The following is a 27048-nucleotide window of genomic DNA, read 5'->3' as shown; positions in this document are numbered from 1 at the left end:
CTCAATTCCGATATGGTTTTACTGTGCATCTGTTACTGCAAAGAAAGAGTTTGTTGCTATAAGCGAGGTCACTGCTCTTATCTGCTACCTAACATTCATTCCCTAAGCACTTTTTGTATAAGCTTCTGGGCTATTAGTTCAGACCTAATTAAGTGTGCTTAAATCCTACGAAATCAGTGGCCCTTTGTGTGCTTAATCTTCTGTTGGATTGTATCTCCAATATTGAGAAACAAAGTGAGCAGAACATGCATATGAAATCAACAACTTGTGGAATCAAAGTTTGTTTCCAAACTGGCATGAGGGTTTTTTTTTTAACATTGCTTGTTTTATTAAAATAGCCATGCCTGTTGAAATAAAGACCAGGAGGTTTACTGATAAGTAACCAAGACTCAGCCGTTGACTCAGCTCTGAGCATACTCTTCTGATGTTTAAATTTGTGGCAAAAGGAGGATTCAATTCAAGGAAAATGAAAAACCAAAAACCACACAAATGTTTAGCTTTACTTTTCATTGCCTAGAAATCAGTTGGCAGTATCCAATCTTTCCATCTAACTGGAACTTCAGAAATCTAGGGCTAGAAATGCTCAGGCATAGTTGCCCTCAGGCACAGAAGAAAACAAGACAGCACAACATCAATTCTTGCACTATATTTTATAGCTGAGGGACCACCTCTCCCCGGTTATTTCTACTCATCCAATCTGGTCTGGCAGGAATGGCATGCTCCCAGTCCCGCTGGCTAAGGAATGCCAGTTGGTGGGGCCCAGAAGGTGTGCCTTTTCTGCCATAGTTTCCATCTTTTGGTATATTCTCCCTCTGGAGACCGGGATGGCCCCAACCCTGCTGGCTTTTCATAAGGCCCTAAAGACCTGGTTCTGGGCCTGGGCCTAGGGCCCCAAGTGTGTGAAGGGATCCATCTCCTGGCTGTGTTAGTAACTGTTGATTGGGATATTTTCCTCGGCTGCTGTCCTTTAATTTTTATATTTGTGGTTGTAATTGTTTTTAATTTTATTTTAATATTGTTCGCCATCCAGTGTCACTTGTTGAGATGGGTAGCTACACAAATTTATTAAATAAATACCATGGATTTTTCTGGATTGACCAATTTTGTCACTCAAGTGCCACTAGGAATCTTATCTGCATTTGCTCCCAAAATCCAGAGATAATGCTCCCACTTGTGCTTATCCACTGAACTAAAGTTGAAGATGTTATCAACTTGGCTGGTAACAATAGTTAGATATTCTACAAAATTGGGGCATTCAAAAGAGAAGTTGTAATACTGGGGGATTTCAGTCACCCTCATATACCATTTACATTCATGCTCAGGCTGCCACAAAGAAAACAGATGTCTAGATTCCCAAATGACTGTACCTCAGGACAGATGGTCTTGGAACTGACCAGAGGGAGGCAACCCTAGATTCAATCCTAAGTGATGACCATGGTATGATGCAAGACTTAGTGTTGTGCAAACAGTGACCAAAATGCTATTACATTTAGCATTTGTATTTACTTAGTAACTACAACTTCTATGCTGCTTTGATCACGCCAACTCTACTTGTGAGTGATAAATTGCCAGAGTCCAACACAGTCACATTTGACCACAAAAGGGGAAACTTCTCAAAAATGAAGGGACTGGTGAAAAAGACATTGAAAGGAAAAGTCAGGAGGGCCAAATCTCTCCATAAGATATGGAGGTTATTTATAACCACAGTTGAGACGCAACTGGAATGAATTCCTCAGTGTAAGAAAGGGTCAAGTGCGGGATGAAGGCAGTAGTGCTCCTTAACTGTACCCAGGAGGCTGAGAAAGAAGTGAAAGAGACACTGCAGGAGCAGATTGCAAAGATATTAGATGACTTCTTTTCATCTGTCATTACTACAGAAGATACAGGACAGATACTGGAGTCTGTACTGACTTAGAGATGGAATGGAAATAACTAAAACATTATTGAAATGACAAGAGAAATGACAGATTACTGGAATCTGATGGCATCCACTGAAAAATCCTTAAAGAACTCAGATGTAAAATTGTTGACTTCCTAGCTAGAATGTGTAACTTGTCCTTCAAATCAAACTCACTGTCAGAAGACTGAAAGGTGGCAACAATTCTTAAAAGGGATCCATAGAAGATCTGGGAAATTATAAGATAAAAGTCGTTCTGGGCAAACTGGTAGAAATGGTAAGTAAAGAAAGAGTAACTTGGCATAGAGAGGAACAAGCCCTGGTGATGGAAAATCAGCATGTATTCTGAAAAGGTAAATCCTGCTTCACCAACCTATTGGAGTTTTTGTAGCGTCAACATGCATGTGGATGGAAGTGACACTGTATCTGGGTTTTCCACAAGCTTTTGGTGAAATTCCTCATCAAATGCTGTTGAGTAAAGTTAGTGGTCATAGGATAAGAAGGCCAACTATTTGGTGAATTACTAATTGGCTGAAAAACAGAAAGCAAAGAGGAGAAAGACATGAGCAATTTTTCAAGAGAAGGAAGTAAGAAGTAGAGTCTCTCAAGGACCTGTATTGGGAGTGGTGTTTTTAACTTGTTCATTTAGCCTGTTCATTTCTGTTAAAGAGTGACTGGCTAAGTTTAGAAATGATATAAAACTATTCTGTGTGGTGAAAATCAAAAGGGATTGTGAATATCTCCAGAGGCAGCTGTTTAACTGGGTGAATGGTCAACCAAATGGGTATTATGGTATGAGTGTGTGTCTGTGTGCCTTCAAGTCAGTGTTGACTCCTGGTGACTGCCTGGACCAGTCCCTGCAGTTTTCTTGGCAAGATTTCAGAAGAGGTTTGCCATTGCCTCCTTCTTAGGGCTGAGAGAAAGTGACTGGCCCAAGGGCACCCAGCTGGCTTTGTGCCTAAGGCAGGACTAGAACACACCATCTCCCGTTTCTAACCTGGTGCCTTAGCCACTACACCAAACTGGCTCTATTATGGTACAATTTACGGTTGGGATGGGTTTGGGATGATAAGGGGCATGTGTTGAAAGGGCGAGGCAGCTGTAAAAAAGGCAAATTCCATTGTAAGAATTATTTAAAATAAGACTCTAATCCCAAATATGAGGAGCATCTACATCTCAAATATTGTATATAGATCTGCTCATTACATTTGAAAAAGGTATTTTAAAAATAGAAAGTGTAGAAGTGGTCAATCCAAATGATAAGGGGGCTTAGTAACCTACTTGATAAGGAAAGGCTAGAAGGTTTGGGACCCCTTAGCAACATAACTAATCTGTATAAACCCATGCATGACATGGACGGAGTAAGCAGGAAGATGTTTTTCTCCCTCTTTCAAAACTATTGGGGCCAGGGGGTCATCCAATGAACTTGATTAGAAAGAGACTTAGAAACTGGCAAAAGAAAGCACTTCTTCCCACAACAAATTACTTAATCTATTGAATTAATTACAAGACATAATGGTGTCCACTAAGTTGGATGGCTTTAGAAAAGTACAAGATATGTTAATGAAGGCCACCAAAGATCCAAGTCTTGAAGACTCAGTGTTACATCCAGGTTTGGAGCAACATGTCTCCAAATATCAGTTGCAGGAGAACAACAGTAGGAGAGGGGAAGGTCACATCACCTATTTTTGAGTACCTCGTATTATCTGTTTGGCCACTGTAAGAAATAAAACACTGGACTTAGAGGGGCTTTGGCTGGAGTCAGCATAACTAGCTTTAAGTTGTTGGGTATGTAATCTATTCTGACTCAGATCAGAAAGAAAATGATCACTTAGGATATCTCCAGAAAGGAAATTAACCTGATGCAGATTCATTTGAGATTAGTGGCCATCCTCTCAAGCAGCAGTTGACACTAGGTGGCCCTCCAGATGTTGTGGAATTCCCAATTCCTATCCACCCTATCCAGCACTGATGAGCAAAAGCTATGATAAGTTGTAGTCCAATAACACCTGGGGAGTTAGAAGTTATCCATCAATGGTCAGGATAGACAGGGCTGCAACTAGGGGGGGCAACCGGGGCATGTGCCCCAGGGTGCCATGCTGGGGGGGGCACCAAAATGAGTGCTGGGGGGGCGCCAAAATGGGCATGGAATCCATCCTGGGTGACACAGACCCTAGTTGTGGCCCTGGGGATGGATATGGGCCTGGCCCTAAATGGATCTCGGTGACAAAAAGTGGCAGATACACTGCCTTTTTTTTTTTCAGCCCCTCCTTCAACATCACTTCTGTCTACTTCATTTGGATTCTGGCTTCCATGTCAAGTCTCCTCAGAATAAACTGACCTGAACTGAAAAAACACATGATTATTCAGTCTATACTTTGGTACAACTATTTTCATCTATGCCTGGATTTTATGCTGTCTAAATGACTGTGGTGTTGGAGGAAAATTCTGAGAGTGCCTTGGACTGCAAGAAGATCAAACCAGTCCATCCTCCAGGAAATAAAGCCAGACTGCTCACTTGAGGGAATGATATTAAAGGCCAAACTGAAATACTTTGGCCACATAATGAGAAGACAGGACACCCTGGAGAAGATGCTGATGCTAGGGAGAGTGGAAGGCAAAAGGAAGAGGGGCCGACCAAGGGCAAGGTGGATGGATGATATTCTAGAGGTGACGGAATCGTCCCTGAGGGAGCTGGGGGTGTTGACGACCGACAGGAAGCTCTGGCGTGGGCTGGTCCATGAAGTCACGAAGAGTCGGAAGCGACTAAACGAATAAACAACAAAAATGACTCAAGATCATCCCTGCAAAACCAAAAAGAATACTTCATAATAGTTTGAAAAATCTGATGGAATATTTAAAAGATGCCCTTTGCAGCTTACGTGATTCTTTTTTTATTAGCCCCCCTCTCTTCAAAAAGGAATCGTGTGTTCCACACCACCCTTGTTTTTTGTAATAGCATTTATTCTTTGGGTCGTTCCTTCCACAAATTAGTAATTTTGTTGATACTGTCATTCACTTGATTTTTTTAAACAAAACAAAACTGAAAATATCTTACAGAAAAATTTGGTCAGACAGTTTATTGTCACGAAACAGTTAATACCAGAATAATTTACAATAGTATGAACTAAAGTGAAGCCCTTACTCTCTGCTTTTATTTTAAAAACTCACATTGTTATGAGAAAATCCAGTAGGTCGGTTCTCAAAGCCATCAATGTGGGGAAACCTCTTTTGCATAATGATGCAAATCATTCAAAAGTAAACTTCAGCTGTTCATACAGTCATAACATATATTTCCTGCTTTTTATGTCAATGAAAAACGGCCCTTAAAAAAAGTAAAAATATATATATATATATTTATGTACAAAACATATTATTTTTTCATATCAAATCATTTTAACTATACAGTTTAAAAATAACCACCATCACAAAATGCTATGTTACATCAAGATGCCTTCTACAAATTACATCAAGGCGGATAGCTGCTGGGTTAGGTTATATTAGTGCAATTGGAACTGGCTACAGGAGAGGATCATTCTGCATACCTGAAAGTTGGCTTCATCAAGGGTTTGGTCTCCCCGCTCTCTCACACTGCTATGAGCTCCTGTCTCTACAGGGGAAGAGCAGCAACTGGGGCAAATCTTCCAGTTCTGCCCATCCTATTTTCACCACTTCCACACCTACAGGGTGACTGTACTTGAGGAAGCTTGTTTTGACGATAGAGGCTCTTACGCAACTTAATCCCCATTTCCCTTCCCCATAAACAGAGCCCTGCAAGTGCCACCCACATTCAGGAAGTGGCCAATTTACAGATGCGATGGGTTTTGTTTAAAGCAAAAAGCTTGGAATTATCCACAAGGCTACCTACCCCCCAACACAGTTTAGATTTAGGATTGGAACCTGATTGATTTTGTGACACAGTTTAATGCTGAACCCTGGCTTACTTTGATTGGCTATATTGCAAAGAGTCCAGAAAACTAGCAAATGGACATGGCAATCCAGTCCTACAAGTATTCCTGCGCTGAGCTATATGGGAATGTGGAAGTCTTAATTTGTATTTCTTTGCCTATAGGACTCCTAGCAGAAGGGCAGGTCAGAGTCCTGTACACAGAGAACATCCTGTGGATGTATAAAGCTGACACTATCAGGTAAAAGTAGGCAAAATTCTGGTGGCTGTTGAACGTTTTAGGGAGGCCAAGGACCACAAAATTGATGGGGTCACATCACATATGGACAGGGCAGGATCTGGGGAGAGGCTGTTTCCTTGGTTTTTTCACTGGGATATTTATATATTAGGGCTTATGTTACTGTTTTCATGCTTTTTACACTTCAAAGTGGTGGGAAGGATGCTTTGGGTTTTCGGGAATAATGGTCAAGAGGGTGTTGAGTGCTGCTGCCAAAGGCTCAATGGCTGCACGGGGCACAGGTTACCCACCCCTGTTGTAGTGGGAGAATTCCACCAGGTTTGGCATGAGGAATTAAACAGTGATTCTGCATTGTCCATCTCAGCTAACATGTACTGATTTTTCCTTTTTTTCCTTTTAATGGCTACAAGTGGACTGGAAACAAAAAACAAGATTAGAGGTTAACCGATAGTGTCTCAAAACTAGATTTATAGATTCAGTCTGGATATTGTTATTCAAATGTAACATTCAAACAATTAAAGGAAAATAAGCTAGGTTTCAACTTTGCTAAATTAAACACTGAACAATCAGCTTTTTTCTCTAGTTTTCTTTTACCAACTCAGTATAAGCTCTTTTGGGCTTTATTGTTGTTTACAAACGGGAGAGAACCTGATTAGAACATTTTTGGATGGTTGAAGAAAAATTTGATATACCTCCATAAAACTATTTTATACAATTCACTTGACTCAATGGCAGTCAAATCTAGGGGTTTAAAATGTTGTTTTTAATGCCTAATTTAGCATCTACTTTAACTTTAAATTGAGTCAGTGCCACAATTGTTTGTCTGTTGTGTACCCCACATGTTTTTAATTCAGGCTTTTCACTTTATATAATATATAGATTTCATTATGCCCTTTTTCCTTCATTGAAATGGGGATTGCCTTCATTTGATACATTCCATACCAAAATAAAAAACATTTTGGATGCATTAAGGCAATAACGGTTTCCGTCGTGGAAAGTTACAGGGCTCCAATGTAAATAATAAACTGAAGCATAGGTTGATTCGATACCAAAAAAGTGAGCTGCTTGGTTTACTTACATAACAGTTTCAATAAATCTAAAGGAGACTTTAAAAGGAAGGAATCTACACTGGATTTATTGATAGCTTCACTGCAACAAGGACAACTTAAGCTGTCACAGGGGATGTTTTTATGTTAAAAAAAATTGAGCATTAGATAAAGCTAACTGGAACCTTTTCACATGTGAAGTTTAATTTCTCTTTGACCTCCTATCTTGATCTCATATTCACCATTAATAAGAGTCAAAACAGCAGGCAATCAGAGGAGAGGCACTGTATTTTAAAAACAACATCCACATTACAAAGCAACTGAAATAAGGGCTGCTTCATGTCTTGTATAAATGTCCTTGCTGTTAGAATGCTTCTTAAAAGGACTGAGGTTGCTTTCTTTTTTTGTCTTAACAGCAAAGAGATAAAAACTTCTGAGCTGAGATCATGCCTTCAAGGCATGTCAGATGTCACACTTCAAAATCTAAGGAGGTCATGACGATGATGAACATAATTGGATGTCAATTAAAAGTAAGTACATAGAATTAATTAAATATAGTTTAATTAAATATACAGTATATATGATTATTCCTAGTGGATTGAATAATTTCTTCCCTCTGTCTTTATTAAAAATTACAGTTGAAGGAGACCTTTGGAAGAGTTCTGGGTTCCAAGCTTTTGAAGCTATAGTATTGCACTTATCAAAATAATTATTTTGGTATCTTGTCAAACAAAGCAGAGCAATTTCATTTCACTTGAGCAAAACTGGGCACTACTTGGTAACATAATGGGTTTTTCTCCCTTGGTAAAATGTAGCAATTTCATTTCAGATATTTACTGGCCCCTAATTCAGTCAAACCAAATGTTTGAGGGCTTTAAATAACACCACCACCACCCTTTCTGAGGTCAGCTTTGAATGGTCAGGATGCATTCAGAATTACATGCAAGGTTAAGTGTTCGGACATTGACATTTTGAGGCACAGTTGTCTTAAGCTATGCCCACGTTCTAGCTTACTGTAAGAAAGCAAGGCACTTATTGTTATAGCAATGCAGATGCTTAATGTGCAGTTTGATTAATACAATAAAATAAGTTAATAATTTGACTTGAAAAGAAAAACAGGGGACTTCCCCCCCTCAAAATTTACATGCTCTTCATTCATTCTGACATGTTATTTAAGAAACAAACAAACAATTTAGCCTGAGAGAGCATTTCTTGATTACGGTACCATAACAGAGCACAATTCATTGGGAATTTCTCGGGCACACAAACCACAAAATGAATGAGAACCACACCAACCTCCTCGGGATCATTTTGCTGGTGCTTGCTTGCGAGACCTTTCCAGTGAGCTATGCTCATTCTTATTCGTACTGACCATCACAGACTAGAATGGGAGCGTCAACACTTGCTCTAGACCTTGTTCTGATCTTACGAGAAAACGAACAGCATGAAAGAAGTCCACATAGAGGGAAAAGCGGGGAGACCCATTTTTCTTCTAAAATGGCGGTGGCACTAGTGGAACTTTGACAGTCTTCACTTCTGATATATGTGACGATTTCTGGATGATACAGCTGGTTGTGCCCTGCAGTTTGTCCTTTGCCTGGGCAAGATTTGTTAAGGCCATCGCTGCGTTGATCTCCTTCCAATACGTCTCGTCTTTGTTTGATCTTTTTCTGTTAGCTGCGCTGGAAACAAGCATCCAGAAATGTTTCCATTTTTGTTAATTATTATGACACTCATGCATTCAAACAGTGACACAATACTTGTCCTATATATGCATATAAATGTCTGCATGCTTAAAAAGAAAGTCTGTGTTTCCTACAGAATGTGGGAGAGGAAGAATATTCCCCATCTCTACTGGTGCATCTTGTGCCTGTTTAAGAACAGAGAAGGTATGTGTCCTCACGATATGGCGGGACCACTGAGTAGGGCAATGGGGGGATCGGGGGTTAGAAGGGAACAGTTTTCCAATTCAGATTTTGTCCTAAGCCACTGAAGAGTTTGGGGACTTCAAATCAGGGGAAAGTTTCCTCTATCTCACATTATGGCAGGCTCACTCATGCTCAACCTTCCCATTAGCTTGCTCATGTCAAGCCAATACAGGCATACAGGCATACTCCACTGCCACCCCCATTTATACACACTAACCTGGCTCACACAATACACTGTTTCACCTGGTTTATTGGATTAGCCATAATTGGCTGGGCTTATACAATGTAAAAAACAAAGGTAAGAGGACCCACAGGCTGGGGAATGCAGCACCCAACCTGAGACTTCTCAGCACCTCAAAACTGGACTAAACCAAACAACCCTATTCAGTAGCTTTCCCAACACAGCCTTAAACCACTGTTTCTCGGGGCTGAGAGAGCAAAAATGCTTGTGATGTGCCTCTCAAAGGCCTCCCATTTTCATTTCCAGTCTTAGCCTGACTTCCCCACCCTCAAATTGGCCCCATCCCTTACCAGTGACATCACCAGGAGATCCAGTGGCCTTTCAATATCTGGACCTGGGTCAGCAGCCCTTCTCCCATTGTCCTTTCCCTGTGAGTGGCTCTATAAAGCAGCCTCTCCATTCAAACCAATGGAGACATTTTTATTGAATTGAATAAACAAGGGAAAGAATCTGATGCACATTGAGAGTAGAATTCCTGCATAGGCTTAACTAAGCATCTGCTAAGTTCCACCTAACTTTAAGGATATTTTTGCTTGTTTGTTTCGGAATGCTGCAAATCACCACCCTCCAGTATCATCTTTATTCCTCCCACAGCTCTCCGAGACTTTCTTGGAAAATGAAAATTGTCAGTAGCTGCAGCTCAGTGCTCTATTTAAAACAGTGCCATTTGGACAAAGAAGCTAAGGTGATAGAGAACACCCTACTCTTGGGAGCTAGAGACTAGCAAGAAGGAACTTCACCAGCTGGCCCAATGAGAACAAGTGTTTCATGATGGATCACATACTGTATGTCATGGCACTCATATTGTGAAAGTACCCATAATGTGTTCTTCAAATTCCAAATGGATTTCCAGTCCCAAAGAGGTTCCTTAGCCAGGCAGAGGAATGTGTTCAATTGCTAAACCCAGGAGAACACCACATGGAGAGCAGAGGTGCACCCCGAGGGCTCCTCACAGGGCAGGGAGGCCAATATTTTTTCAGCTGCAGCCCATGTAATGGCCATTCTGTTTCCCTCTTGCTTATCCACCATTTTGACAAGTTTGCACTTTTCTCTCTTCCCTAATTTTCATTTACAAAGTAAGGGAATTACTGGCATTTGCCATCAAGGTTTTCCATGTATTCAGAGCTTGTTAAAAATAATCCTTCTGATGAGAACAGGAGGATGTTCACCCATTCCTATTTCCAGCCTACTCTACTTATATTTGCTTTTGAAATATTCAACTGGCAAAGGAAACTTTTACTCACCTTTCACACTTGCTAGGTCCATTCTCCAGCGTTTCTAGAAAAAAGGAGAATAATCTTTTTAATTTCCATTTTTCCTAATATTATTTTTACCATTAGGGAATTTTTAAAAATTGAGCCGCAGGCATTTAAAATTATTTTAATAGGCTTATTAAAGTAGAGGTCCTGGTATAATGCTATGGACTGGCCCCAGATTTACAGTAAGTCAAGTGGGTCTGAATCCAATCCAATGATTTCAAATTTATCTGATGAATGTGCATAAGCATAATAGTGTGAGACTAATGCACCCTTGCATTGTTGACAGCAACTTCACACATGATAAGATTCATATTGAAATTGAACAAGATAACACACATGTCCCTGAGTTCTCTTTAGCATCCTTGTGGCCTTTTGAGCTGAGGAAGCATAACACTGCTAACACAAAGCACATCTCTAAGGTATTGGAATCTGACTGTTTATCATGAATTGTGGATGTATTCAGCATGAGCGTGAAAAGCATGGAAGGATAATGGATAGGTGATAAGTGAGCCACTGCGTAATTTGCTTGTGGGCAAAATCTGTCATTTTACTCAGTTCCAACTAATCCATACTGTACTAAGAGAGTTTCTTATTCTACTTGTGGCAAATATTTCAAAAGTGAAGGTCCTACTGAAGATGAAAAGAGATCCATGAAAAAGAAACACAACGTAAGGCTAATATTGAATTGCATATCACATATTACAGACCACCTGTATTGGTGGGACATTTCCCCAACAGTTGAGAATTCCTTAGTTCAATTCCATTTCAGATACACATTTTCTGGTAGAATTGTTTATTTATTTATTTAAATTTATCATAGCTGCCCAACTGCAATAGACTCTGTGTGGTATACAAAACCAAAAAACCCCATAAAAACAGATAAAACATATAATCACACAGACAGCCTGGACTAAAATGATCTAAAAGTGACAAAACAAACTTAAACAGGGCCCCCCAAATTACAACAATACATTAACTGGGATAATAATAATGCAAAACAATCCAACTGATTTTCCAGTGTTTCATTCAATGTATTTTGGATGCAACAGACAATTTTTTTTTGATTTCACTCCAAACAACAGCTGAATTGCATTGGTCCTGCAGCAGTCCAGACAACTGATATAATTTGTGTCATTTGCATAATTATGTAATTGGCATTTTTACTGTTTCCATCAAGTTATGCTACTTGCATAATTACAGTATGTAAAGTGATGCAAATGACATAAAATAGTTGCTTAAAGGCATAAATGTTAATTATATCAATCTGGATTTATAAGCTTTTTGGCTTTAGTTGACAATTCTTCCTCCAAGATGGTCTGTTAAATCAAAGTTTTACAGCAGACCCATTGTCAGATATGGAAAGCCCCAGGAAGCAAGACCACTTTAATATCCCTTACTAGCTGAGACAGGTATTTGAAATTATATTAATTAATTCTTAAATGTACTCCATGTACAGATGAGAAAGTCCAGTTCAGGGATAGCCAATAAAGCTGTGGAGCATTTCAAAAGGGTATTTTGCTTCATCAGAGCTGAATCTGAGCACCCCTATGAAGCACATGGCTTTAGAGCAGACTGGTTGTCCCACTTCAATCCGCATGATTAACAATGCATGTGCCAAAGTCGCTCTTACTGAACCTAAATGGCCAACTGAGTCTAGTTGATCCTATGTTGATTCTGCAAGGTGAAGCATGACACTTAGGAGGAACCGCAGTCAGATTGCAGCTGATCTGCCTAGCCTTAGTAATCAGCCTGTGGAACTCCAAGTGTTATTAAATTACAACTCCCAGCATCCCTCATCATTAGCTAGGCTGGCTGAGGCTGCTGGATGGTGTCATACATTGCCTACTTCTGGCATAATTGAACATTGTGTGGAACATTTCAATGTAAACAACACAGAAGTTGTTATTCAGCAAGCTGCATGGGGAGATATTTTCTTGATTCTCTGCTTTCTAAATTTATTGTTCCATTTTAAATCTGTAACACTCTTAGCAGAATCTGTCTGAAAAGTTTTGAAATGTACCATTCAAAATGTGATCTTTCTTGTATGCCTGAGAGTATCTTGTTCTTGTAAATTTATCCTAACATAACCTTTCATCTCATCATTTTCCAGCAGAGGGGATTATTTTAGATCCCTATTCATATGGCATGTATTGTTCACCAATTAACTACTTAACCTATTAAATAATGTTCATCATCTACAAGAGTGCTATGAATTATAGTAATCAGAACAAATTCTTGGCCTGAACATGTATTCAAAAGGACTTACTCTTCTAAATGCATCTGGCCCACTGAGCCAGTATGAAAACACGTGGTTCCTATTCTGGGTTTGAAAAGAAGAAGCAGAAAGAATTATCATATCTGAAGCCTGAAATATGCCCACACTGACTAATGTGTAATATAAAGATGAGAATGGGTCGTTGGAAGATTGGCTTCCAAAGAGAAGCTTCACAGAATGCAGCCAAACCATCAATCAGAGTTTTATCACAAGACAATCTTTTAGGGCAAAGTCATCTGAACAATGGTTTGTTGTGAGAAAAAGGAATAGCAGAATTCACTGTCCTGAGATTATGCATCTCAAACATATCTGCTCAAATTCTGCTAAATTCAGAGTGTCCAGGAACTGTAATACAAATACACATCTGAATTTTCATCAACATGTGTATACCCTGTCACAAAACCCCCATCTGCTGGAAGAACCACTGGTGAAGTTGCTCCCAGTCCAGATTATACTTTTGTGGGATAGTTGGCTTGTTTCCAAAGCAGCCACCCACCAGTTCGATTTTCTAAAAATGCCTATGGAGCCTATTTAGAACCCCAACAGTTTACAACCGCCAACCATTTACAACAATGTAGTGGCCTACAATTAGCATCTTCTGTGTGAAAAGCATGCCACAAAGCTTTTAGTCTGCTCATAGCTGAGAAATGCAATTTTTGATTCAAAGTCCCAAGAACAGTTTTATCTGTATCAAGTGAATGCCAGTGAGTGACAGAGTTGTAAAAAATGGAAAGTGGAAAAATGCAAGGTCAAATTAAAGGTTGCAGTGCCAAAAATATTTTCTAGGGTCAGTAAAGGATGTACAAATGATTGCATAGTCTCATCAGAATGTAATATTCACTACTAATACTATGAAACCTATCATGGAGAGTGTGGGAAAGTGCTGTGACTAAGTATACAGCTGGAGGTCTAACCCTGCTTGATGCATTCATTTTCTTAAAAGTTGGGGACCTTCATATCACACTGGTTTCAGCATATTGTAGAAGGCAAGCAGGTCATTTTTCAAAGTGGACGCCACTTATATTTGATGAAGAAAATGATCTCTTCCTAGAGTCCTTGAGGATGAAAGACCCTCTTAGGTCTTCTGTCAAAACCTGTCTGGCTGTTGCATTTTCCTACCTGCTTGTCTCTGAGATCCTTACTGTTTTATTAGTGGAGTCCTTGGTGCTCTCTGAGCCTTGTGGTTTTCTTGCAGACGTTTCACTGCCAGACTAGGCAACATCTTCAGTGGCACTGAAGATGTTGCCTAGTCTGGCAGTGAAACGTCTGCAAGAAAACCACAAGGCTCAGAGAGCACCAAGGACTCCACAGTTCAACCCTGAGCTTCAAATATTCACTTTGACTGGTATTTTATTAGTGCCAAGGGAATTGACTTCCTGGTCATTACACCTCAGAAAGGATACTGATGCACTGCATTGAGACCATGCCCCCAGTTGCACCTAGACACAATATAGACACACTACAAAGATGTCCCAAAATCATTTTTTCCCTATTCTGTTGTATCCCCATGATGTTGCCTTCATCTTGTCCTCAACAGAATGCAACAGTTTTAAGTCATTTTTAACTGTACCAGTGTTATGACAGTATTTTCCCCATTATTTTAATTCCAACCAAGGACAATCTCAAATTGTGTAAAAATTAGTTATTTGATTTACAGCTCACCTTTTATTCAGAAGTTCAAGCTGGCATACCTAACACTCTGGAATAATATCACTTTTCTAATTTCTCCATATAATTTTTAGTCACCCCCTCATGCTGAATACATCCACAACTCATGGTAAACAGTCAGATTCCAAAGCTTTGGTATATAATTCAACTTCAAGTTAACATATTCAACGTTTAAAGATTTTCCCATATCTACTTATATACATTAACATGCTATTCCAAAAAGATATCAGATGATCATATGACCAAATCATTTTTTTTTCATCTCCAGAGAAAATCTGATGCCCATCCTGTCAATCTTTTTAGGCTTTGTCACCTGTTGCCCTGAAGGGGGAGAAGTCAAGTAACTTGAAACAGGCAGGACTGGGAACAGTAATGGAACCAGCAGATTTCGTTTTCTGCCAACTCAAAGAAGGTGGAGAGGATTTGCACTCTGTAATGGGGGAAGGCCCAAAGGGCAGGAAAGAGCAGCTAACATATTCAAAGGGCAGATGAGGAATGGTTATAACTTGTTAGCTTAGGGAACAAGACAGTGAGTAAGAAGGAGATGTGAAGGATACCATTATAAATATTTTGCATGGTGTTATTTTTAAATATATATATATGGTATTTTCTCTCCAGACACTAGAAATCACGTTCATCAAATCAAGATGGGGAATTCTGAAGATAAACCAATTTTTTTCTTCCTATAGTACACTGATTAACCTGTGGAATTTATTAGTAGAAGATGAAGTAATGCTTACTAATGTTCATAGATAACACAGCAATGGTTATATGCTATCTCAGGATCAGTGGCCAGTGAACCTGAATGGGAAGATGCTCTTGCCCTTTATACCCTCCTTGTTGGTTTCCACAAGTATCTGGTTGGCCACAGTGAGAACAAAATGCAGGGCGACATAAGCCCTGAGCCTAATCCAGAATGGCTCTTATTTCTTATGCTTCATTCTGTTTCCACCATTTTCTTAATAAGGCTCAAATATCCATTCCCTGCTTATAAACTTCCCCCATGGTACTGTTAAAAGCAGGCTTTTTAATGTACCAATACAATAAAACTGGCATTCAGTATGGCGATATTAGCTATTTATCAAACTCTGTTACAACTTTTTCTGCTGTTCACCTATTTATAATAGGTTGCTGGGCTTATGTTTTACATTTCTCTGTACATTGAAATGGTATTTGTATTAGTGACATGACTGATTCTGCTGAAAGCCATCCAGAATACTTAGGATACAAGATGAGTACAACTGTCTTAAAATAAATCATTACTGCATTCTGAATGCTGCACAAGTATCTAGGACAGGGTTTTTCAAAACGTCTTCTGTGAAACCCTAGGATTCTCTGAGAACTTGATGGGATCCCATGGCAGACTAAGAGGGAAAAAAGTTTACTCAAATGCAGCCAATTTTCTATAACTAGAACTTTCCCCAAAGGTTCCAGGAATTTAAAAAAAAAGCCTAACAAAACCCCTGCTCTAGAATTAAAACACTATCTTGATAACAAGTTTTTAAAAGTGGGAGAGTCAGCTCAAGCACTATTGGATAATTTTACCTTGGGATTTTTTTTGCTTTTGTTTTTTTGTATGTGTACCTTCAAGTCAGGGTTGACTCCTGGTGACTGCCTGGACTAGTCCCTGCATTTTTCTTGGCAAGATTTTCAGAAGTGGCTTGTCACTGCTTGCTTCCTAGGGTTGAGAGAAAGTGACTGGCTCAAGGTCACCAAGCTGGCTTCGTGCCTAAGGCAGGACTAGAACTCACAGTCTTCCATTTTCTAATCTGGTGCCTTAACCACTACATCAGACTGCGTCTCTACCTTGTACAGATATAGGAATTATGTTAGATCCAATTCAGACATTCCCATGCTGTTTTTAGATTTCTGCTAGTAAATCCAGATATACTGAAATCCCTAGAATCTTGCACGTAGGCAGCATCCAAATGTATGTAAATAAATCCACTAACATGAAGAACTAGAATAAGGGTGAACATTATGTACATGTACCGCTTTGCTAAACCTCAAAAAAACCAAGATTATGGCAACCAGCTTGACTGATAACTGGCAAATAGAGGGAGAAAATGTAGAAGCAGTGAAAGACTTTGTATTGCTAGGTGCAAAGATTACTGCAGATGCTGACTGCAGTCAGGAAATCAGAAGACGCTTAATCCTTGGGAGAAGAGCAATGACAAATCTTGATAAAATAGTTAAGAGCAGAGACATCACACTGACAACAAAGGTCCGCATTGTTAAAGCAATGGTGTTCCCCGTAGTAACATATGGCTGCGAGAGCTGGACCATAAGGAAGGCTGAGAGAAGGAAGATAGATGCTTTTGAACTGTGGTGTTGGAGGAAAATTCTGAGAGTGCCTTGGACTGCAAGAAGATCAAACCAGTCCATCCTCCAGGAAATAAAGCCAGACTGCTCACTTGAGGGAATGATATTAAAGGCAAAACTGAAATACATTGGCCACATAATGAGAAGACAGGACACCCTGGAGAAGATGCTGATGCTAGGGAGAGTGGAGGGCAAAAGGAAGAGGGGCCGACCAAGGGCAAGGTGGATGGATGATATTCTAGAGGTGACGCACTCGTCCCTGGGGGAGCTGGGGGTGTTGACAACCGACAGGAAGCTCTGGCTTGGGCTGGTCCATGAAGTCACGAAGAGTCGGAAGCGACTGAACGAATAAACAACAACAACCGCTTTGCTATTTATGGACTTGGTCAGGATTCCACATCCCTCTTTAAAATGCTTATTTGAATCTTTTCAACTCCTGTAAATCCTTTGATGAGTCAATCCCTACTTCCAGAGGAGGGAATTTCAGAAACTGCCAATGAAATCTAGAGTATTCTGGATTTGGACAGCATTTTGCTTAATTAGTAGCCTTGTATCTTACCCCCAGCTGAAAGTCTTTCGGGCACTTCTCATGAATTACAGTGTTATGCTTCATTTCCTTACTTCCTACTCATTGTGTGAAAGATCCTTCCAAAGGGAGGGAAATAAACAGCTCAGCTGCACAGAAGGATGAGGAAGCGACTCTACATACAAAGGGTCTGTTATGTGTAAAAAGGAAAGCCAAAGAAAAAGGGGGAGAGAGAGAAAGGGAGCTCATTTTCTGATGACTTTCCACTATATTTCCTTTAGTAAACAGCAAAGCCAAGACTTATCACTCACAAAGCCTCCTGGGAATCGAGTGTGATGCTTATTTTGAGAGTTTAGGCATTGCCCACCACTCCAAGAAACATTAACTGGGTACAAAGAATCAGGAATTTTGCAAAAATCTAAACAATGGAATAATGCTGCACTGAATTATGCCACAGCTGGGTTAGATCATGCAAGTGTTAAACAAGTCACTCATCCACAAAATTATACATCTCTGGGTGTACATTAGATACCAGATGTGCCCCTTTTTCCTGTAAAGGACAATCTTCTTTCATAGGACAGGGCATCATTTCCTGGGTTGTCTCAATTCCAGCAGAACATCCCTCTCCTGTATTTTTCAGCAATCTTCACTAGCTTCTCATTTTTCCAGGCATGTCCAAGGTGATGGATAAGATACTATTCAGCTCGGTGCCATGTTATTTTAAAAAACAAACATGAAACTTCCATTTAGACCTGTTTTCTCTTTAGAGGTGCCCTGTGCCTTTTTCCTGGCTGGGGGCCTTTTCTGTGGTGGTCTTTCAGATGCCCCTCCTGAAGACAAATGTGATGCCAGTCTTGCACATCAGATCCAGCCAATTTCATTTTCTTGGTTTGTTTTATTATATGCTCCCTAACTGCTATCACTGCAGTTTATTCACATGGCTTTTAGGTTTCAAAACTGCTTCAGTATTCACTGAGTATTTTTGTAGTTTTGAAAATGCTTAAAGTCAAAGGGTAGCATTTTCACTACACAGAAAATCTGGGATCCACAAAGGCTTGAATGCTGGCTGTAAGCAAACCCTGGCTAGTGTTCAATCTCTCCCCATATTAAAAAAAATTGCAAGAATGCAGGAAGGGTTGGACTCACTGTATTCATTGCATAGCATTCCTGAGGGAGTTGGTGGTCTTCCATTTTTGTTTAACCCTTAAAACACCCTGAGCACTCACAGCAACATTAGGTTCTTCACAGAGGCATTATTTTTTCATAATGCTTTCTGAAATGAACAAGTTGCCACTACAGTCAAGTAACCACCCATAACTCTGGCTCTGTTTCCAATATAATGTCTTCATACAGTGGCCTCTGGGTGATATGAAGTCAAAATTATCAAGATGGCAGTGATGCATGCCCCTAAAAAAGTGGGGCTTGCATTGTGATACTCCATCTGCCATCTTGATGATTTTGCACACTCCCCCCCCCCCAGCAGATGCCACTGTCTTCATATCTAACATATGGTATGGAAATATCCTAGAATGGCAATTCATCAAAAGAAGGCATGACTCATTTCCTCTTCTGAAAAAGAATTGCAATAGCATTGTATGACCAGTTAGGAACAGAGGAAATGGGACTTTTAATGAAATGTTGCAAGATACTCCCCCTCCTAAAAGTAGAATGCTTAATCAGAGTTCAAACTATTCTTCCCTCTAACTAGGGCTTTTCATTCTCCTCCCCCAAATTTTTAATTTATTTTCTTGTCTAGACATCATTCTATGGACTCTTCCAGGTGACCAGCCTTTTCATGGGAACCCTTCTAAATCTAGTTGAAAATACATCCAAACCAGGCTATTTTGATTACTTTCACATCTATTAGGACATTAAAACTTGTGATGACAGGAAGGTTGGAAATCTAGAACTTGCAGAAAATCACCAGCTAATCACTGATGGCTACCTGGCCCCCAGCTGAGTACAGAGAACTGTCAGCCAATCAGTGCTCGTTTGACTGAGTGCCTTGTCCCCCCCTGTCAGGTCCATGCCTAAGCGCATCACTTTTCCTTCTTCACAAAAATAAAGCAGAATAAATTGCTAGCATTTCCCTGTGATTTTATGTTTTGCATGGGGGCCAACCTTTGCTGGTTCCAAATGGCCAATGCTGAAAGGGCAGCAGTTTGGCATCATGGGTCCTGTATCTAATCAGGTCAGCATGCTGTAATAGTAGAAGTCCATGCACTGAAGGAGGAATACCCAAGGAGGACAGCATGGATGGCCCCTTCAAGCATAATATAGTGATACTTTGTCATTTCAAGAGTTGTTGTGTACAAGATGGATGGCAGAGAAATTTGATAAATAAATAAATAAATAGGTTTCTGAAGTGGTCTCTGCTTTTTTGAAATGTAATTTCTGCCTCCACGGATGCATGGCTACCCACACAAGGAAACTGAAATGGCTCATGACTCCAAGTCTCCAGTTCAAGATATGTAATCAATGGGTTGCTCATCTCTCCTCAGGACCCATACTTTACCTTCATCTGGATTCCCTTTATGGCTACTAAGTGTGTTCATTTTTCGCTAGGGGTGAAAAGTAGAGGTTCTTTTCTTTTTTTAAAGGTTCAGTCCCACAAGATTTTGCTCTTTCTGCAAATTTAAGGATTACCCACATGTTGTACCTATTCTGTTTGGTTTTTAATGACCTGGTTCTGGTTTCAGTCCTAATGGTACCCATACTGTCCATTTTTACAATGGACAGTTTTATGTACTATTCTGGTCTGTCATCTTTTTCTCTTATGGATTAAACAAAACAACTACAGTATAGAAAATTTCATGTTTATATTTGCAACATCATGTCAAACACACATCCCTAATTTATGAAACTGTAAATGTAAATTATCCAAGAATCCTTTTAAAAAATGCAAATCAGTCTGCTTTTGTTCTTTGACACATGGATTTCTGTAATATATGCTTTTAAAATGCAAATGTCTGATGTAAATTCTTTTTGTAAACATAATTATGGCTGCTTCCATGCAACTTTCTATAGCATACCTCTTTGCTTTTACAGGGATTTTTCATGGGGAGAGACAAATACTAGCAACTTTTACTTGGTGTTGTCATTTATTTAATTAATTGGACCAGAATGCTGAAATTTGCTTCCAGTGAAAATTGTTGCTATTCATCACTAGCAATGCTATGAAGTCTTGAAATTATTTCATGGGTAAACAAAATGTGGCATGTTTGTAATTCTCAAATGCAGCTGGAGGGCAGGAGGTAAACAGTGCAGGTATCGTACTATATCCAGTGCCAGGTTGTTCTAGGTTATTCCAGAGAACATAACATCTCAAGTGGACAGGGGAGAAATTAAAAAAAAAAAAGTAAACTGATTAGATCAAACCATCTGATTATCAGCATATATGTTATTGTGATTGCCCCAAATAATGAGGTTGCTGGCTATCACAGTTTAGCAATTGGCTAAAATTACATCATTGTCAGAATGCTCAAAAATAAACTTATACATACATGCTTTCCTCTACAAGGATTCCAGGCTGTAGTTACTAGGGCTAAGCACACTGATGATTTGGAAGAATTGCTTCAGACTAGCCATCAGCACAGAATCTGCTCCAACTTCTTATTTAAAATGTTAAATGACTAATTTATTTGTCCACATTGCTTCTCTGCTAGAATAACTATAATTAGGCAGAAGCAATTAATGTTAATGAAGCATTAGAACCCAGGAAACTTCTCCCAACATATGGCCACTATAGGTGTGTTGATGCATGGAGTCTACACACTAAAATGAGAAAATAACAGGGCAGAAGTGGTATGGGAGCAGGATGGGTAGGGAGCAAGCTACATGGCATCCAATGGATTGTCTTGATTGGCAACTCTAGCAACCTCACACTGGCTTCTTCTGGAACTAAGAAGTGGCAAAAGAAGGAAGACAAAGTAAAGTATGCATCTGAAATCTTTGGCGATATACTACAAATTTTCATTATCAAATCTGGCATGAGCATATTCAGCTGCTTCTCTTCTCATCTCATGCGAACTGCTTTTTGTTACTGTTGGAAATGATTGTATTGACCCAGATTTTCCAAATAATCTAATGGAAGAAAGGGAAGAAGAAAATAGCAGGACATGGCTGAATGACACACACATATGTGATTTAGTGTAATTTGCTAGGTTACCTACAGTTCTCCCAAACCACAGTTTACAGGCAGGCACGAAGTATGCAGTATACAGTAAACCGTCACAGTGTTACAGCAAAGGGCAACCTGAGTTAACCAGAGTTCATGTAATTACATTATGCTGGAAGGAACTCACATGAACGTTCACAGGAAAAAGTGTCTGCAGATTAGAAAAATAAAGTCTTGATGGAACTTCACCAACACGATAACAAGTCTAAAATCAACAACATATTAACGATGAAAAGTTCTTTATTTGTTTCTGTTACATTCCAATTTTAGACTGCCTCATTTTTAGAACATGTGTGCACTTGAAGTCTGGCAATTCATCAGAAGAAGGGCATTTGAGGTATAGTCACTAAAAATAACTGCCATGTACCCTTATTGAATGAAAATTTGAAAATGAATTAAAACTTGGGCAGGCAATTGCTTCTCCTTATTTGGGAGAAGAGACTCCCTCATCCTACCATCCCAAACTGTGTCTCAGCAAACTTCCATGTGATTCACTTTTTGGATCATCCAGCTTTCCAAGGTAGCCCCTGGTTTAGACATCAGCCTCCCTAAAACTGTACGTCCAAGGTTTTTTGTGCATATTCAGCAGCCTCTCTGGGCCAATAGCATTTCAGTCTTATCACCCCCAAGCTCTTTGATGTTTCAGTGAGGAAGTCAAGCACAAGGGCATCTACAGGAATTCTTCCAGGTGAGGGAGAAGAAAGCTGCAATGAAGGATGTGATTTAATTTTGCATGTAGCATACATACAACACACCTGCCCATTTTTCTAGTATGGTATTGGATTGTTATTATTATTATTTACAAAATCACATCTTTTATTTAACAACTTAGCATGATTAGTCAGGAATATGATCCCATGTTCTGTATAGGAACTTGGGAAGCTGCTTTATACTGAATGAGACCCTCGTTCATCCAGCTCTGATAATCCACGTTACTCGGCAGCAGCATTCTAGATTTCAGAAGTCTTTCCCAGCCTTACCTAGAGAGGCCAAATATTAAATCTGCAGCTTCCCTGCATGCAAAGAAGACACCCTATCACTAAGCCACAAGTCTTTCCTTCATCTTGGAAACACTGGTCTATTCTGTAAGACGTAGAAGTGGAGTCTGTAGGAAAAGCCTTTTACAAGGGTTGGATACTTAGTCAACATTTGAATCTTAACTTTTACACTGCTGATCATTGACTAATAAAGTCCATTTTTGGTAGTTAATTTTACAGTGCACCGGTGCTCTAGGAATTGAATATTCGTTCCTAAAATGGCAGATTTTGTATCTGATTATATATTTAATTAAAATAGAAGCCTGACCGTATCAGAGAACAGGCCTACCATTTCTAGCAAAACTGGTCATCTAGCAGCCTAAACAGCGGGTCTACCAAATAGATATTCTTAATTTTTCAGGGGGAAAACCTGGGATCTTTTGGCTAAAATCTTTAATGCTTTAATATCAGAAAGCTGTTCAAGCCCTAAAACAATGTGTGATATTAATCCTGGACTGAAGAAAAGTAAATTGATATAAAATTTGAAATGTAAAATAAAAAATAAATTATGTAAAAATACATTTAATATAGACCAAGTCCCCCTGATTAGTCAACAGGCTGATACTGTATAGGATTTACTTTCTGCCTCAGCTAGCATTTTTGAGAACAGGCGGGATATAAATGTAATAAATGAGTACTTCAATGGGTTTTCTTAATTATATAATGTCACTTGATTGAGGCTGTGCTCCATAGGCTAAACTCAACGGATATCTTCACAACAGAAGTGCACTAATTTTTGAGCACCGACATTGTTTCACCACTAAGTCCTGCTGTTAGAGAAAAAAGGCCTTATTCAGAAGAAAGGAAAAACTGAAGTCCATGCAGTATTCTTGTACGTACCACTTTTTCTCTCAGTCTTTAATCAATTGCATTTCTTTACAACAATCCACTTCAGGCTTCCCCCTTTCACTTACATTTATCTTAAAAGAAAAAAAACACTCCAGAAGACCCTACAAGTCTATCCGGTATCAATCTCCCCACCCCACTCCACCTCCTACCCCCACCCCCCAACTAAGAATTTATCTACAGTATTTGGTAAACCAGCTGTTTAGGCTGCTAGATCACCCCCAAGGTATAACAACCTTTTCAGATGGCGTAACTCACAATCTCTCAGCCACCACCCTCCTTTTTAAAATATGCACACAACAGTTACAGATTTCATGTGTCACAAAGGCAGAATAACTATTTTTAAAACATTTAGACATTCAGAAAATGTTATTTCTAATTTCTTCACGTACCCATGCACACCAAAATGGCAAAATAATGGAACTGTCTTATTTTCCTGCTCTTCCCACTTGGCTCAACCCATAAAAAGATGTTTTAGAAACTCACTATACATGACAAAGACCAGAGCCTTGATTTTATCCATTTCAGTTAGCTAATAAACTGAATTAAGTCTGAAGAGCCTGAGAATACAGTCTTATCTACCAGCTTGGCCCTCCGTATCTGTGTCAGATTATGGTCCACATTGTAGAGTTTAAGCTTTCTTGCCCTGAGATCTCCCCATGTTGAGCTGGGTCTGAAGCAAAAGCTTAGCAAAATGAATGGGGTGATGCATGTTTAACTTTACATTAAATTGCACCCTCGATGAAAAATCCAGGAGAGAGAGAGAAGAATGAAATATGATTTGCAAAGTACAAAGTGCTGCATTAAGAAACAGTAATAAGACATAATGATAATTACAGATGGGTCTCTTCTGGAATGGAGTCAAGGTCAGTAGCAGGCAGAAGAGGGGGAAACAGGATCCATGGCACATTTTCTTCCATGGGGCCACAATGTCACTTTAGGGCCTGAATGCTAGAAGTCATCTTCTTTACTTTGTTTTTATTCCTGCCAAATTTCACTGTCTAGACAGCCTCCTTTGTACAGCATCAGCCGTAAATATCTTTAATGAATTGCTACGCTGGCATTGACTAATTGGACACCTCAGCTGACAGAATGACTGAGGAGACAGGTTGTTTATTCGCACCAGACGCAGTCTTGAAATGTTTCTCACTGAAAAAGCCCACAGGGTTAGTTGCGTAACCGTCTGAAATGACTGCAAACGAATTAAAGCACGTGTCGGCCGGAACTGCTTGCTGATATGATGCGACTAACAAAAAGGACGATAGAACAAACACTTGCACCCCATTCCTTGTCAGAACTGGGAAAATGAGTTTGACCATACTGTTGCTTTTAACGTTGGTCTTCTTGATGTGAATACAGCTTTTGTGGATGTTAGCTGGTTCTTCAATCTCTCTTGAACAATGTTGGTATGAGCCCATAAAATCTTAAGAGCCTATGAATATTATCCTTTCTACAAATTGATTTAATCCAGGACGGACCGATGCTGGAGGAACTGGGGGGTCTAGAAAATCCCAGGAAGCCCTCTGGTGCCATGGTGCTATCCCTGGAAAGGGCAGGAAAACATTTGTTGTCTGTTTTTCCTTGTTTGTGTGTGCGAGAGAGAGAGAGAGAGAGAGAGAGAGAGAGAGAGAGAGACCCTCCACTCCAGTGCCTCTAGGCCAATGTTTCACAACCTTAGCAACTTTAAGATGTGTGGACTTCAACTCCGAGAATTCCCCAGCCAGTGTGCTGGCTGGGGAATTCTGGGAGTTGAAGTCCACACATCTTAAAGTTGCCAAGGTTGAGAAACACTGCTCTAGGCAGCTTACAAAAATTATTTTTGGCTTAAATCTTCCTCTTCTCATACTGCTTCCACTCACGCAGCTCAACTGAGTAGAGGAGAAAAGCTGAGGAGCAGAGACCATGGGCTGGATAGGATGATGCCTTTCTCCTCCTACCTAACCCCCGATTTCACACCTATCTGCTGTCCTCCATAGCAGCAGAAAAACTCCAAGAAAAGGAAAAAGGAGACATAACATTGTTCTTTTTTAAGTTAAAGGAAACTGTTTTGACTTCATGAATCAACAACCCAGGATTTGATACCATTCACATTTTAAGAAAGGTCTCAGTTTACAGCTTTGTCCATCTCTTTTTGCTTGGGTTCCTGGAGGACTCCTAAAATAGCCTTTTCCAATCTTTCTAATTCTAATTCAGGGATTATGAGAACTGAAGCCCAACATGTTTGCAGGTCACCAAGCCGGGAAATATTAACCTCAAAGCTCAAGGATTTGGCAGAATATGGATCTGAATCAGTCTAATGAACCTTCTTAAATGCTTTTGGCATTTTGGTAGCAAGTAAAAAGAAATACACCAGTATCTTCGACATGCTTATGTTCAGCTGTGTTGACGCAACTGTATCTTGACAAAGTCTGCCTCTAATTATATATGGCAGTCCTCTGACCACAGATAAACAGATATTACACAAACCTTTGGAGGGAAGAATATTTGGCTACTAGAACTTTTGGAATAATTTACTCTACATCCTGACCTTAAAACACCAAAAATGATTCATAGCATTTTGGGGAGTTGCACATAAATATTTTTACTGAACAAGAGATTAGTCTCTCTGACCTCCATGCCTTATTCATACTGAATATTTCTATGTTTAGTGGCTTTGCTGAAGAGTACTCAGAGAATGTGGGGCTGTTGCCTAACAAATATCAAGAGCTGCCTCCCACTGGCTTTCAAAAGCTCCACTTTAAAAATAATGAAACACAAATGAAATGAAAAATGAAAAAATGAAAAGCAAATGAAACACAGTTTTACAAGGATGATGACTTTCACTACTTTTCAAAACAAAGTCTGTGAATCATAAAAAGCTCTGTGTAACTATAAATCACCCAGCTCTTCCTAAGAACAGAATCTGGGTCAAAACCTATGTTATTGATTAGAACTGGAACTTGAGTAAACGCAGCTTGTTGTGCTTTGATTACCAAATATATGTATTTTAAGCTGAATCTTGTTTACTTTGCTGGAAGATATTTATACAGTGAAAAAAATTAGCATATATTTCTTGCACTCCTGTATAATATAAGTTAAATGTAGGTTTCTCATCGTGCCAAGCACATGCTGATTTGAGGCATGCTGAAACAAAGGGTTGCCAGAATTTAGGGGCCAGGGTAAATTCAAATACATTGATTCATGTAAGTTAGGAAAAGGCAAAATGGACCCTTTGTCTAACCCTGGGCTCTCTGGATCGGCAATGAAAACATGTAAAAAAATGAAAGTGATTCTATTAAGGGCAACCAAATAACAATATGGTGAAAACTCAGTCCACTACTAAAAATGGAAGAAAGGCTGGGACTACAAGCAATGTTTCTGGAGAATCTCACAAATCATATCTTGCTTCTTCAAGAATAGGGGTGGGCTGATGGGAGTCCTGAAGCCATCTTGCTTTTTTCTGTATGTAGGCAATCATCTTTATATGTACTTCATTTAAAAACCAAAAATGCAAATTCAAAATACACGTACAGAATCTGGTTAAGGCACACCTAAGACATGCTCAGCAACCTTGAATACTACCTTTGCTTAAGAAGACAAGAGATTCCTTGCTCCATCGGAGCAAAGAACATAAAGTCCAAACTGTTTGTAAGAACTTCAGCAAACACACCAGAGGGTCCCCCTGAAATGAGACACAAGCTG

General features: G+C 39.6%; 1 protein-coding gene across 1 annotated transcript in view; it reads right to left on the bottom strand.

Annotated features, from left to right (window-relative positions):
- Nucleotides 1-8498: 8498 nt before the first annotated feature.
- Nucleotides 8499-27048, bottom strand: part of MKX (mohawk homeobox) — a 53007-nt gene continuing 34457 nt past the window's right edge. The window contains exons 5-6 of the mRNA XM_063303491.1: nucleotides 10502-10535; nucleotides 8499-8770 (exon numbers count right to left, since the gene is read on the bottom strand). Of these exons, the coding sequence (XP_063159561.1) occupies nucleotides 8581-8770; nucleotides 10502-10535 (224 nt within the window). The 3' untranslated portion in view covers nucleotides 8499-8580. The remainder of the gene's footprint in view (nucleotides 8771-10501; nucleotides 10536-27048) is intronic.

Source organism: Candoia aspera, chromosome 4, assembly GCF_035149785.1.
Source record: "Candoia aspera isolate rCanAsp1 chromosome 4, rCanAsp1.hap2, whole genome shotgun sequence".
Classification (NCBI taxonomy): Eukaryota; Metazoa; Chordata; class Lepidosauria; order Squamata; family Boidae; genus Candoia; species Candoia aspera.
Note: the sequence above shows the minus strand (reverse complement) of the source record. Positions and strands in the feature narration are given on the sequence as shown.